Consider the following 13,514-nt stretch of genomic DNA (forward strand, 5'->3'; position numbering starts at 1 on the left):
TGGTGTGGGAACGCAGTGGATGCAGTGTGACTGTGCCTGTTTGTCTTCCCTTGCACAGCACTTGTAAGGAATTGTGCATCGTTCTCCATAAGTGGGTGGGCTGTAGCAATGGATGTTGTTTGGCAGGGGAAAATATTGATGAAGTTCTGCTGAATGAAGGAAACTTACTATGAAAAGGTAATGGTGAAATCGGTGTGTGCAGGATCAACCGTGGTACCGTGTGGTTCCTAGAAAGTGGTGGTGCTAATGGCTTCCCTACCACTATATGCAAGGCTGTGTAGTTTTCCTAAAACTCGCTGGTTGTACATCCACTGCTCCTCTAGTAAAATCCAAAAAAGTCTCACGTGTTATCAGCTGTATCACCACAGTCTTACAGTTTGGGCTTATTTCCCATTTTAGCCACCCCTTCCCACTTATACCCAAAAAAAAAAAAAAAAAAAGAAAAAAAAAAAGAAAAAGAAAACCCACAACATTTTAGACATCTCATGTTGATAATAACTTCCAAATGTAAATCAGTTGCAGCTGTTTCTTAGCACTTTAACCCTTTGTCTGCTGGGCTTCCAGGAAATAATTGATGACTGATTGGCCCATTAACCTTTTTAAAAAAAAGTTTGACAGCCCAGACTTGTGTAATGAGGAGGGATTCTTAGTGAAATCAGTTTGATGGCTGAGTTGCTTGCCCCTGAGGATGAAAAATTAGCCCCTTGGGACCTCGTCTGCATAGAAACTGGACACAATTAGTGTAATATCCGGTGTTATTAATGTAGTTTGGAGTAATTGGGCAGGTTGATTTCGACAGGTTGATGGTGCTAAAATACTATTATAGTGGACCTTTCTATGAATAACTGTTAAACATGGAAAACTGTTTAATAAAATTTTGTGATTGGGCTCATAGGGATTTAAATAGCACAACCCATAATTTTACCGAAGAGTAAAACTGAGCAATTTCACCCTGCTGCCTGAAATTTTTCTGTTTGTGTTTGCGATGGCTGAGGATCTACATGTTTGCTACCTGCGTGCCGTGCCTGTCTTACACATTGCTCTGCAGGTGACGTGGCATTGGCTCTGGTGCTTTGTTTTGCAGTCGTGTCTGCAAAAACAAAACTCCATCACATTTAAGCAGAAAATGTGTTATTGAATGCATCTTCCACTGGTGCTCATGCTTCTCGTCTGAGCTTTTTAAGGAGTAAGCCTAATAAAATATGCAAACTTGTGCGTTCTTAATGTGTTGTCAACAACAACCAAGTTGTCAGCTCGCTTCCTGATGACATGGAGATGCCCTCCCAGCCCAGCCTTAGGACATGCTGCAGCCCTCGTAACCCGTGGTGCGGCTGCATGGGGACAAACACCCCAACACGCCGTGCAGACCTGGCAATCCCAAGCCACAGCGGCTGCGAGGCATTTGCAGCTTTTGTCACAGTGTCATCTGGTCACCGCAGAAGAGGTCAGAGATTAAACAAGAGAGCCTTTCCTTCGGAAAAAGGATACTTCATGTGTAAAGGAACACCGACAGGAAGCAGCTGGCGGTGTTCCCCCCTTTTCACTCGAGTCGCCTGGATGGCAGGGTTCATACACCACGCAGGATGCCTTCCAGGAGCAGAGGGTAACTTCAGTGCAGCATTCCTTGCAAACAAAGCCTGCAGGGGCACTGTTGTGAACAAGGACAGTATTTCAAACTTGCTTTTAAAGGGCAGACTGGCTGGATTGCAGAATTTATTTCTCATAATAAATTCCTAAGTACGCAATCAGGATTATTGGCAAATACAAGATGGGAGAGTTCAATCATGCCGAGTCTTGGCTTTATGCACTTCTTTCAGGTCCTGGAATTGTGATGCTGGGAAGTCACGTAGTTCTTAGATGCTGAAATTTTGGGCTGGACCATGACAGCATTGTGTCTCTGCAGAGAGTCTCTCTAAATTTATAGCACATACACTTGTTGATCATTATGGATGAGAAGCTAGCTCAGTCCTGTGTGCTTGAGGAGTCACCTCTTGTAGCGCCCTTGTTTCTTTGCATCCATTGGGCCGTCCTCCCTGCTTAAAAAGGAGGCATGGGGAATTCATTTTCCCTGTGGTGACAAAATGATCCCAAAAGCCACACACCACCCCATGTGATAGCTTTATCTTCCAGCGCCCACCGAGTAGAGGAGAGATGAAGGAGAAGGGCACAATGCCTAAGAATGAGTCTCCTGAACTGGATTCTGCCAGAAGCTGCTTCATGTGAGATTCAGTTTTCCGTGTTCTCTTACTCTGCCTGCGTTCCCTGGCTTTCTCCGGACCTTCTTCCCTCCAACAAGGCTTTCTGGAGGTGCTTCAGTTTTTATTCTGCAGCACTGCGTTGTCCTGCCGATGACAGTGCCCAGGACTGAAAGCAATTTTAGTCTCTCTGTTGGACTTACTCTTACATCACCTTCATAAACTCTTGAAGCTCCAGTTGATAAATGTGACTTTTTTTTTGTGATTTAATCAGCATTTTGCTTAGTGATCCTACCTGCTTTTTACACAATATTGCTAAAACAAATCTAGTTATACCTGCACAGTTGCATTTCTCTCCTCTTTCTGTTTTCATTTATTCTACACTTATTTATTTATTTATTAGTGTAACTGCTACTTCAGGTGTTCTCATGCACCTGGAAATAACCTTCAGCTCTGTGTGTGTTCTCAAGGTGCAAAGTAACCTACTCTGTTTTTTGAGAGTTCATTAAAGCAGCATAAGCAATGGTCTTGCTAGCATGGAGTTTATCAAGAAAAAACAGTTGTCCCACAGGTAGAGAAAATGACTTCCTGCGAGCAGCAGTGCTATCTTTAAATCTAGTGCTAGATTGGTCACTTATCTTTACATGCTCATGGATGACAAGGTAATGCAGGAGGTTCATGGCTCTGAATACGTAATAAGTCATTAGTAGACACGTGAATGTAAATGCTCTTTCTAAAACCCGTGACGTCTGATGTTCACCAGAACTTTGTGCTCTATTATTATGTTCCTTTCATGCTTCATGCCTGCTATTCCCAATTCTACTATCTCTGTTTCAGCTTCTTTGATTTTTTTTTAATTTGACTTTGCTGTCCCATGTGTAGTTAGTGTGCGTACTTCTGTTGATGTTTTCATATGCTGCAGTGCTTCAGCCTGAATACTAGTCCTTATGCTCCAGTGGCCCTTAAGGTTTTTCTTTGACCTTTTCTGCTAGCTTCTCAGGTCATTTTATCATCTTCCATGTCAAATATGAATGTTGAATAAGCTGAACTGATTTTAATCCTGTATAATCCGGTGTATTTGTGCTGTAGACCAGAAAAGCAAATATATTTTTTTTAACATATCTGTGCATGTACACGTGTGATTGAAGGAAGAATTGACAAACTTTGTTTTGTCACCTTTTTATAGTCTGTCTATCTTTTAAGTTAATTTGTGACACGTGTAGCTCTTAGCACCTCAGGTTAAAGTCTAAATAATGTTTGTTGGCCACTTTGTGTTAGAGAAATGGATAGACTCAACACTAAATACTCAAACACACAGAGGAACTGAATATTTATGCATAAAAAAGTACTTTATCTACATAGCATTTAGAGAGAAAAAATTTGCATCTGCGAGTTGTTTTGGGATGCATTGTGCAGCTTCAGGGTAGTTGGATTTACTTAGACTTGAATCTCCGGCATTCAGACCTGCAATTCCTTGTTACATTGCAGAAATTCTCATCAAACAGGATTGCTTAGGCCTATCTATCGAGATCCTTAAACTTTTCTTACTATTATATGTTTTTTTCAGAACAAGAAGAAAACTTCGAGTTTATCATTGTCTCTCTCACTGGCCAGACATGGCACTTCGAAGCTACCACATACGAAGAAAGAGATGCATGGGTACAAGCCATAGAGAGTCAGATCTTGGCCAGTTTACAGTCATGCGAGAGCAGCAAGAACAAGGTATGGCACACAGAGTAATACTGAAAATAAGTTATGGTGGTTGATGATTAAAAGGAAAGCAAAATCAAGAACCCTGAGTTTTAAAACTTGTCCTCCTAGAGACATGCGTGTGCTAGGCACATGGCACAGTTGTGTTAGAGCTGCATACGTTTCTCAGATATTTCAAGATAACTGGTACTGTAGCTCATTTCACAGTTTATTTTTGAGAGCAATTGAGTAAATAGAGCTACTAGATTATATTTGGATCTTCTGCATTGCTCTTAAAATTTGACTGCAAGTTGGAGCAAGATCCCCACTGAGAAGTTATATTGTGGAATCACTACTGCAGACTCAGGTTTGTTTCAAGGTAGGGAAGGGCTGCAGAAAGTTCTTTAAGAAGAACCTGTCTTGGTGAAGAGTGGAGACAGACCCGAAACCCAGCTTATTTACTTGCCAAATCTCAATTAACATTTATTTTGCTCCTGCATGGCAAGGTTTAGTTAAGCATTCTGGTTGGCCTAGCCATAAATGTGCAGTGGTGTTCAGGCACCGGGCTCCGCAGTGATAAAGTGATACAAATCACAGAAATCAAAGATAAGCTATAGCCTTTTCCTAAAAGGAGCTGTCTTTCTAATTTGCCATGCTTTCACATTACGACAGAAGTAATTTGTTCTTCTTTCCTATTAAAATACACGTTTAAAATCTGAGAGTACTTGAGCCATTGCTCATTGTTGGAGGGGCAGGAGAACCTGTGATTCCTGAGTCTTTGTGACTGCAAACAGTTCACAACTAGAGAGCAAGGTGTTGAGTGGTAAGGGAGAGAGAGAAATGGGGAGTAATTGTTCAGACCTGTAGACCCCTTAACCTTATCCATGTGAGAGATGTCTTTAATGATTTCATATTGCAAGAAGGAGAGTCAAATTTTGAAAGGAATGCCTGCTTTCATTACCCCAACCTACCAGAACAGATCAGACATCAGTAATTATCATCACTGTAACATAATTTACTTCCTATTTGGTTAAAAAAAATGTTTATTTCTAATATATATTCCTGAGAGGGAGAAAAATTACTACCTATTTGGTTTTGTGTCTGACTTTCATGGATTTGCACATTTTAATGTGTATGTTAAGAGAGCATAGCAGAGGAAATGAGTATACTAACACCCACGTTAAAAGAGCCCTAATAGAAAAGAGGGCAAAGAGTGGCTGTTAACATTTACTGTGTGATACCTACAGAGAAGATTGTCCTTTGTGTATATTAAATACATGTATTCTTTTGAAAAGGAGAATCCATTGATACGATTTTGCTTGTTCAGAAAGCTTTTTTGGTTATATATTCAACCTGCTACAGTGCTCCAATAGATTTTTCTGTAAAGTATTTCCAAGGTCTCACAACAGAAGAACTAACCAGAACACCATAAGCACAGCTAACTGGGCAGGTTTAGTAAGCCTCCCATTGACAGACTGGGAAGACATATCTCCACATGCCCATACGTAAGACCCGGTCCTAATCCTGCTTAAATTATTTCAAAAAAGATTGACTTTCATTTGAAAATTAATTTCAGAGAGCCCATAATTTGGTACAGCTAACAATTTTCTTCTCAGATAACCCACAAGAAGGTTTAGTTGGATAGAGCTGAACTACTACTACGTGGTGACAGACACTCCGGGTCATCGGCCGGTCATCGTGGAGAGAATCTAAATGGGAGCCATCTGATTAAATCTGACCTTTTGACAATAAAAGGGTTTCGGTTTCTTTCGCAAGCCATCCCTTAGTCTTCATTAGAAAAAGCAAAAACATCAATAAAAGAAATTGATTTGATACAATAATATTCTTATCTAATTTATCTAAAGAAGTAAATCTACGCTGTACCTTTCTTGTGAATAGCAGGGCTCATCTTGAAGCTCAGTTTTCCTCTGCACAGGCTTCCCACCAGTTAGATTCCAGGCAAGAGTCCCCAGAGTGCTGGGAGTTCCTGTGCAGGGTGGGGACAGCTCTGGGAGAAATCCCAAGCTGACAAAATTAGGGGAGGAGAGAGGGAATTTCTGCTTGGCAGGCATGGTCTTGTGGTACTTGGAGACGCTATTGAGGTTGCTATTTCTTGAGAGGCAATCCAAAGGCTTCAGGATCTTTCAGCTTATTTGTTGAAACTTGATCTAAGCTTTGTTTTGTTGCCTTTGCTGACAATTTTTATCTAACCCTTTTTATTGGGCTCTTGTTTGTTGCATACGTGTTTCTTCAAATCTACGCAGTCCCGTATGACGAGTCAGAGTGAGGCCATGGCCCTTCAGTCAATCAGGAACATCAGAGGCAATTCCCACTGCGTGGACTGTGAAGCACAGAGTAAGTACAGCCATTGCCAAAGGCAGCACGGGGTGCTTGCTTGCAGAAACTGACCTCACTCATCTCCTTGGCCGAGACTTGGGTGTACACCCACCACAGACTTTGTCTTTTTTGGTATTATATTCTATATGTTGTTTGCACATTTCTTCTTCATTATGGAGTTTGCTTAATCAAGCTTAATTTATGTTAATTTATACTTAATATATGCCATGTCAGATGAGTCCTAATTTTTCCCCCTTGTTGTTGTACTTGTCTCTTCAAATGTGAACATTTTTTCACTTTCCTTTGAAGAAAGGGAAAAAGGACTTTGCTCTTTGACATCAGTTACTTCCATTTTCTTCCCACTTTGGGTGGAGAGGGCATATGTACTGTTGTAATATTTTCAGAGAGGTAAAGCTTAATTTGTGGGTTTTGGGTTTGTTTTTTTTTTAGGGTTACTTGTCAGAAGAAACTGAAGTCATTGCTCGTTATGTCTGGATACTAGAAAACTGATTTGGGAATTTTTTCCCCTTTATGTTTCTTTCCCTTTTTTATTTTTAAACATATACCTAATGTTCAGAAAAGTGTTCTCAAGAATACTTTGAGCTGCTCTTCACCTCACTAACCCCAGCTGAGGTCATTATTCTGTTGCTCTTTAGTTCCAGAGGTTTGTAACAAAGCCATAAAAAGGAAGTACTCTTGCTCTAAAGCAATTAGCTGTAGAAGCTGAAGGATTGAGAACTTGCGCATTTTTATTTCTTTGATGTTTGAAAGTCAGAACTTTTTTCTTGTGATTTTACATGTGCTTAAAATGGAAAAATATTCATTTATTTTTCTTTGGATACTTTTTTTTAAGACTTACTGTTTAGGATTCTGACTATTTGTCTAAGCCATTTAAACTTTCCAGCTAAATTTAAAATGAACATTCATACAAAAGTGTAAGTGCTTTTGCATGATTAATTTGCTGTCTGCATAGTTAACAATTCAGCTGATTCGGTCATCCACCAAGCAAGCCTGCCTCATCCTCAAAAGGTTTGAAGAGAAGGTGGTTAGCACATTAACAGGCATTTAAAATGACAAGTTTTTTCCAGTCCATGCCATCAAAATGTTCTTCACACTGATTGATTTTAATTGATTCTTTTGAAAGATATCAGATGTCAGATATTCGTATTCTGTCCGTAGGCGATGGATCGAGAACAAAGGCAGGTAGGTGCTCTGTCCTCAGCATGCAGGGATATGAGCCTTGACTGGACTAGGCTTTGAGCACCAGGATTCAGATCCTGTCCAGCTCGATGACCTGCTTGTAGGAGATCTCCAGTATAAATATCATGGACCTTTCACAGACAGACAGAAAAAAATATCAACCTTGATGAATTAAGGTCTTTACATTCCATGGGCTAGTAATCCAGAGTGCGATAAACAAGGAAAAATGTTAGTTTGGCTGGTATTTTAGCACACACAGATGAAAGTGACTCATTTATTCATGTTCTTTCATATTAACCTGGTAGTCGTTCAGATTTATTCCAAGGCTTTAGTATAGTTGTAGCAGTATTCATATAAGATGCAGTGCTGCATATGAGAAGGATGGGGTTTTCAAGTGACCTTTAGCTTCTCTAAAGTCTTCTCCAGTCTATCTTTACAGCTGTGGGTAGCATTTTCCAAGACCCTGCTAACTGGTCACCCAAATAGAGTGGAAAAGTGTAATTCCTTTATGGCAAACAGGTTCCCACACCCACCCGTGTCCTTGCAATGTGCCCACGAACCCTTTAAGCCCTACCCAGAGTGCACACTATCCCCGAGGTATGTTTCTCTCCTAGTCTTGTACCCCAGTATTTATGCAGCTCAGTTAGATGTTTAATCAGAACATGATTGTGCAAAAAAAGCCTTTTTTTTTTTTTTTTGTCCTTTTCCTTTCAGCCAGGTTGTTTTTCATCCAGATTGCTTCTTGGGTCAAGCTGGCCACACGTGCACGGTGCCAGCAGGGGCTGTGCCAAGAATATGTTGCAGGGAGAGGGCAGGATGGGACCACCCTTTTTGGCAGCTGTCAACACTTGGTTATATGTCTTGGGGAGTAGGGGGCAAGTTTGCAACCTCAGCTGGAACCTCACTGAATTGTTTGTGCTCTCGGAGATTATTTAAACCTTCCTTGTCTCTTCTTGTCATTTGCCCTTCCTAATTTGAAGTCCTCTTGTTTCCTTTGAAAAACCTGCGATAGTTCCTAAGCAATGTATCTTAAAACGTAAACATGTGCGCACACTGTGTGAACCTCAGCCTGCTGCTTTTTATGCCAGGCCTTGCTTTATTCCCTTCACTCCCTTTCTCTCTTGCCTGGGCAAGCCCTTACCCCGGAGCATTTTGCATCACAAACACCAGGGCCCTTGTGGAAGGCTTGCATAGTTTGCATCTTCACAAAGCCAGATGTTTGGGAGCAAAGGAATATGAGATGTTGCTGTCCCTCACTTCCATTCAAGGGCCATCAATCTTCCACTTCAGAAGTCTCATTCTTCCTCTTTCTAGAACGCTTTGGCTTTTTAGCACTTCATTACAGCACTTTGTTTCACTGGGGAATTTCTGCTTTGTTGTATGTTAACCAGCAGCAGTAGTACCAGGAGCCCTTGAGTGCTTCAGCCAACTGCCCCTTTAGCAGTCTCAGACTGCTAACTCCTTATTAACTTTCCCATCCCAGGAGAACAGAGGTGACACTGAGGCACGGAGGCCTTCAGGTACTGAACTTTTAGCCCAAGTGGACTTTGTGCCGGTTTCACAAGGAGACAAACCTTCCCTTTTCCCAGGGGCCTTGCAAGCAGCGAGAGGCCCAGTTCCAGGTGGAGAAGGCACTGAAGATGATCAGATTGCTTAGGCAAACAAAGCTAAATTTCTGCCTCCAGATGCTTTTTGCTCTTCCAGTTGTAATGCTTAAAGAGCATATCGGAAGAGAAATATTTCACTCTTGTAAGGTATATGGAATATTAGATCTTTTCTGTTGCAGAAAAAAACAAGGAGACTCATTATGTGTTTCCCAGTCCAACAGAGTTTAGTGTCTAGACTCTACCATGGTGTATTTTGGATTTGAGAGCCAAACACTGACATAGTAACTTCAGCGTCATTGTCAAGCCTATCAAACCCATCACGAGATTCAATTTTCTATAGGTAGAATAGAAGAAAATTCTCAAGGAAATTAAAAGATACGAATTTTTCCCTCTCTTGCTTCAACCCTGCAAGATGCCTTCACCAGCTGCTGCTGCTCCTTAGTTTCCTTGCTCTTCTGTTCCTTTCTTCAGAGATTTCCTCTGTTCAGTCCAGCACTATCTTTGCCATGCTGAATCCGGATGAGTTTAGCATGTGCAAGTCTTTCATCAGCCACCCCATGTCCGAAGGGATGAAGGAGATGGTGTGAAGAGGTTATTTTTCTAAAATATCTGTGTTAAGAGCTTTGGCTTTCACATGACCAATTTGATTGAGGTGCAAGTCAAAGTGGGGAAGAAGTTTTTTAGAGAAGGAGAAAACTGAACATCTTTAAGAATATGGACAGCTGAAAGTTTAAATCTGGGAATATTCAGTGATATAAAAATGCTTGTATTTTGATTGACAAATTATAAGTAACAAAGAGAGAAACCAGCTTTATAGTACCTCCAGCTGCACAGAATGGGCTTTTTCCTTCTACCATCAAATTTGGGTGTATGCATACTGAAGAAGTGCCTGCCATGTGTACTCTAAGCATCCTCGAATTCAAAATTACTGTTGGTATCAGCAAGAAAAGTAAGCTAATTCTTTTATCTTCCTCTTCTTTTTTTTTTTTTAATCAAAAATTTTAAAATTAAAAAAAAAAAAAGAAAGAAACAGTAGATTGTATACAGCTTAAAATTTCCACGAATTAGATTAAAAATAAATATATATATATATTATGAGATCAAGAATGCCAGTTTATAATAGCTCACCATACTAATTGGTCAGTAGTGACTTGTAATCTAGCACATATCCTTTTGAGAACAGTTTTTCATGTGCACACAAATTGAAACAGAAGTCATCAGTGTCATCATATCATTTTTTCTCCAGATACCAAAGGCCGATGCTGCTTGTCCAAGCTGCTTATTAGAGCTCTGCCATGCTTTGCATTATCCAGTTGTGACCAAAATCAAAAAGTCTGTTTTTTAACTGAATGTCTGTAATGAATTCAATACTTTACTGGTTTGCCACCTTCTTACTCAATTGTGTGTTGTCAGATTGTTGAAATTTAAAATAATATCCTGACAAAATTTTTTGGTTACTTCGTAACTTCTTGGTTATCTGTCGGACTAATTCAGTCTTACTAGCGCTGTTACTTGGATGTAGACAAATATTTTAGAAATGTATTTAGTAGAAGATACACCAGTTGTACTTCAAATGCATAGATGTATTTCTGGAGGGTGTGGGGATCAGGTCCTTAGCATCGCTTCTGTTGGAATAATTATAAAAATATTAATCAGTAATTTTTCTCTTGCTTCGTTCTGAGTTAGTACTTCTTTGAACTCATGACACTTTTTATGTCTGTGAAGATAACCCTGCCCTTTGCAGGTTAGGGGCAGAGATTTCATTCCAAGTCACAGTTTGTAAATTTTAAATGGATACCTGCTCTGTTTAAGCTTTTACAGACAAATTAGTGTTTCAGGAGTTTTAGTGTATTTCAAATACACTACTTGAGTTCCCCCACTGGCAAGACACCAAAAGTAACTCGTGGAGGTGACCTGGAGAAATATGCAAGAAAGGAGTGTTTCATGCTCGTCTTACTAAGGACTTGTAAAGCATGGCAGGTGTTTTGTCTTCTGTAGTTTTGGAGATCTGAAACACCTGCTGTCTGTTTCTAGAGTAAGACTTAGTGTAGCTGAAACTTTTTAAACAAAAGATCTGTTTTTCTGCTTAAGTGAAATAAGATGGGGGAGTTTTCTTTTATTATTATTTCTAAGGACGGACAGAAAAATGTCAATCAGTCTTTTCAATGAAATGTTGAATTTTGCCATTAGAAGTATCTGCTTTCATTTAATATTTTTGACCAAAAGTGACATGGCAAATAAGTAGGAAATATTTTCTTTCCATTTATTTTGGCTGCCAAAAATATCTTTTTCAATTTTGGGTTACACAAAATAGAAATGAGTCCTTTGATGATATTTGCAATAACAGAAAGAATTATTTTCCAGTCAGCTCTAAATTTTGTTTAGATTTGAATAAAAATTGCCTGCCCTCTCAATTAATCATGACTTTCCTGCTTGGCATTTGTGATAGCCTACTTGTTCTTTGGGAGGCCTAGGGTAAGGAGAGAAGAAAAGATGTGACAGCAGGTGGGAAAAAAGCCACCAAAAATTCCTCCCATAAGTCTTTCATTGCATTTGTTGAAATGAATGTTTGTTGAAGAGGGATATTCATACAAATCTAGATTTAAATAACACAGGACAGTGACAAAAAGTGAACCATCTTGGGAAATGACTTTGAATTTCCCGGCTTTTGTCAGGTTTGTCACTGCCTTATCATTTGTGGGGTTATTTTTTTGTCTGTGGAATCCTTCTGGCTAGTACACTAAAACTGGCACTGTTCAAAGTATCACATTTTCATCTTAGTACTTATCTCCCTGATCTTAGAGATGAAAACATACCCCATAGTGTGTTAGATGTAAAAGCCATATGTAGGTGATGATATAGATGGTTATTAAGGGAGTTGATATAGTTAGCAACAGCGACATTGTATCTACTCTTTTTTTTTTTCTTTTTCTCTTGTAATTGGCTACGAGTGGCTCTAGATTCCCAAGGAGGGACTTTTTCTACTACTTCTTCATAAGCTGCCTGCTACTCAGTTTATATTTTCCTTGTTTCTTCTTTTCTTTCTAATTCACCCTCTACTTTTGACTGCAGCTGGAACAACACATCTTTTGTGACATACACACACCCTTAGGGTTTCTCAAAATGGCTGGGGTCTTAAGAAGGCAAAATTGACCCTTCTGCCAGACCTCCTCACTGTGCTTGTGAACAGAACACCAGATTTTTTTTCCCATTGTTTTTGGAGGTAAAATCTTTTTCCACAAACATTAACTAGAAGGTGTTGTTAGGTGTTTTGTTATTCTAATGGCTTTTCTCCTTTTTCCTGTAGACCCTGACTGGGCCAGCTTGAATCTGGGAGCCCTCATATGCATTGAATGCTCAGGTATACACCGAAACCTTGGCACACACCTCTCCCGGGTCCGCTCTCTTGACCTGGACGACTGGCCTATAGAGCTTATCAAGGTGATGTCTTCTATCGGGAACGAGTTGGCAAACAGCGTCTGGGAGGAGAACAGCCAAGGCCATATGAAACCTTCGTCGGACTCCACAAGGTATGCTTTCTCACTCCATCTGACACTGGCATGCACTGTCAGGTAGCATGTGATACTTACTGCACATGGCAAAGACTGTAAACTATAAGGCTGAGCACATAATTCCTCATTTTGGCATTTCAGTCAGAGGTGGTAGGGCATTACAACATTTTACAACATAGTCTTTTAAAATTCTACCTTCAAGTACCCCTTGTAAAAATCAGAAGGTGTATATCTTCACTGCATGCCCAGGAAGAAAATATGTCAAATGAGGTGTGTGTCAAAAGCAGAGTGACCCTGTTATGTTCTCATGCTCGTGGAGGTTTCCTCAGCAGCTCTATGATTTTTTGTTCAATTGACTGACCGACAAAACAGTGGGAGATTGAAACCTCCCACCTGGTTATACCTCAATCTAAATTACACTGTAATAAGTTTCTTTGTTTCATTAAGCCACAAAGTTCCTGGCTCTTGGACTATCAGTTTATGATTAATAATCTGCTTTCAGTAGACCAGGCTCACCCAGGACACTGCTGTGTAATTTGTCCCTGGCTGTCAGGTCTTTGGGTTTGCATCACAGCTGTCCTGAAAGCCCTTCTCAGTATGGACTTGCTTGCTTTCTTTATGTGAGATATATATGATGCCATAAGTTGGTGGGGGAGTGTGTGTTTCCTATGAGAGCAGTATTTTACCTACCAGTCATAGCTCAGTATAGTGAAAATCTTTCCTGTGATACATTGTCCTACTGAAAACCGAAGGTTTTTATGCTTAAGTTGTCTGATCACTGTCAAAGGAGGAAGATTTTTTGAAAATACTTAACGGATTTTAGTGGAGGTAGGTGTTAATAGTTCTAACTAACATGTTGTCTTGGGGGATCCGAAGTGACCTGGCAGACTGGGTTTCAGCACAGTGGGGTTCACACAGGTGGAAGACCTTCTGGACCATCTTGCCCAGCTGGGCCAATCTTTTAAGTTATCTTT

At 40.1% G+C, this 13,514-nt stretch overlaps 1 protein-coding gene across 7 annotated transcripts in view; it reads left to right on the plus strand.

The window, feature by feature from the left end:
• Nucleotides 1–13,514, plus strand: part of AGAP1 (ArfGAP with GTPase domain, ankyrin repeat and PH domain 1) — a 347,733-nt gene that overhangs the window by 297,995 nt on the left and 36,224 nt on the right. For all 7 annotated transcript variants that reach the window (XM_068686209.1, XM_068686211.1, XM_068686210.1 and 4 more), the window contains 3 exons: nt 3,763–3,917; nt 6,149–6,239; nt 12,336–12,558. In XM_068686209.1, the coding sequence (XP_068542310.1) occupies nt 3,763–3,917; nt 6,149–6,239; nt 12,336–12,558 (469 nt within the window). The remainder of the gene's footprint in view (nt 1–3,762; nt 3,918–6,148; nt 6,240–12,335; nt 12,559–13,514) is intronic.

Source organism: Anas acuta, chromosome 6 (genome assembly GCF_963932015.1).
Source record: "Anas acuta chromosome 6, bAnaAcu1.1, whole genome shotgun sequence".
Classification (NCBI taxonomy): Eukaryota; Metazoa; Chordata; class Aves; order Anseriformes; family Anatidae; genus Anas; species Anas acuta.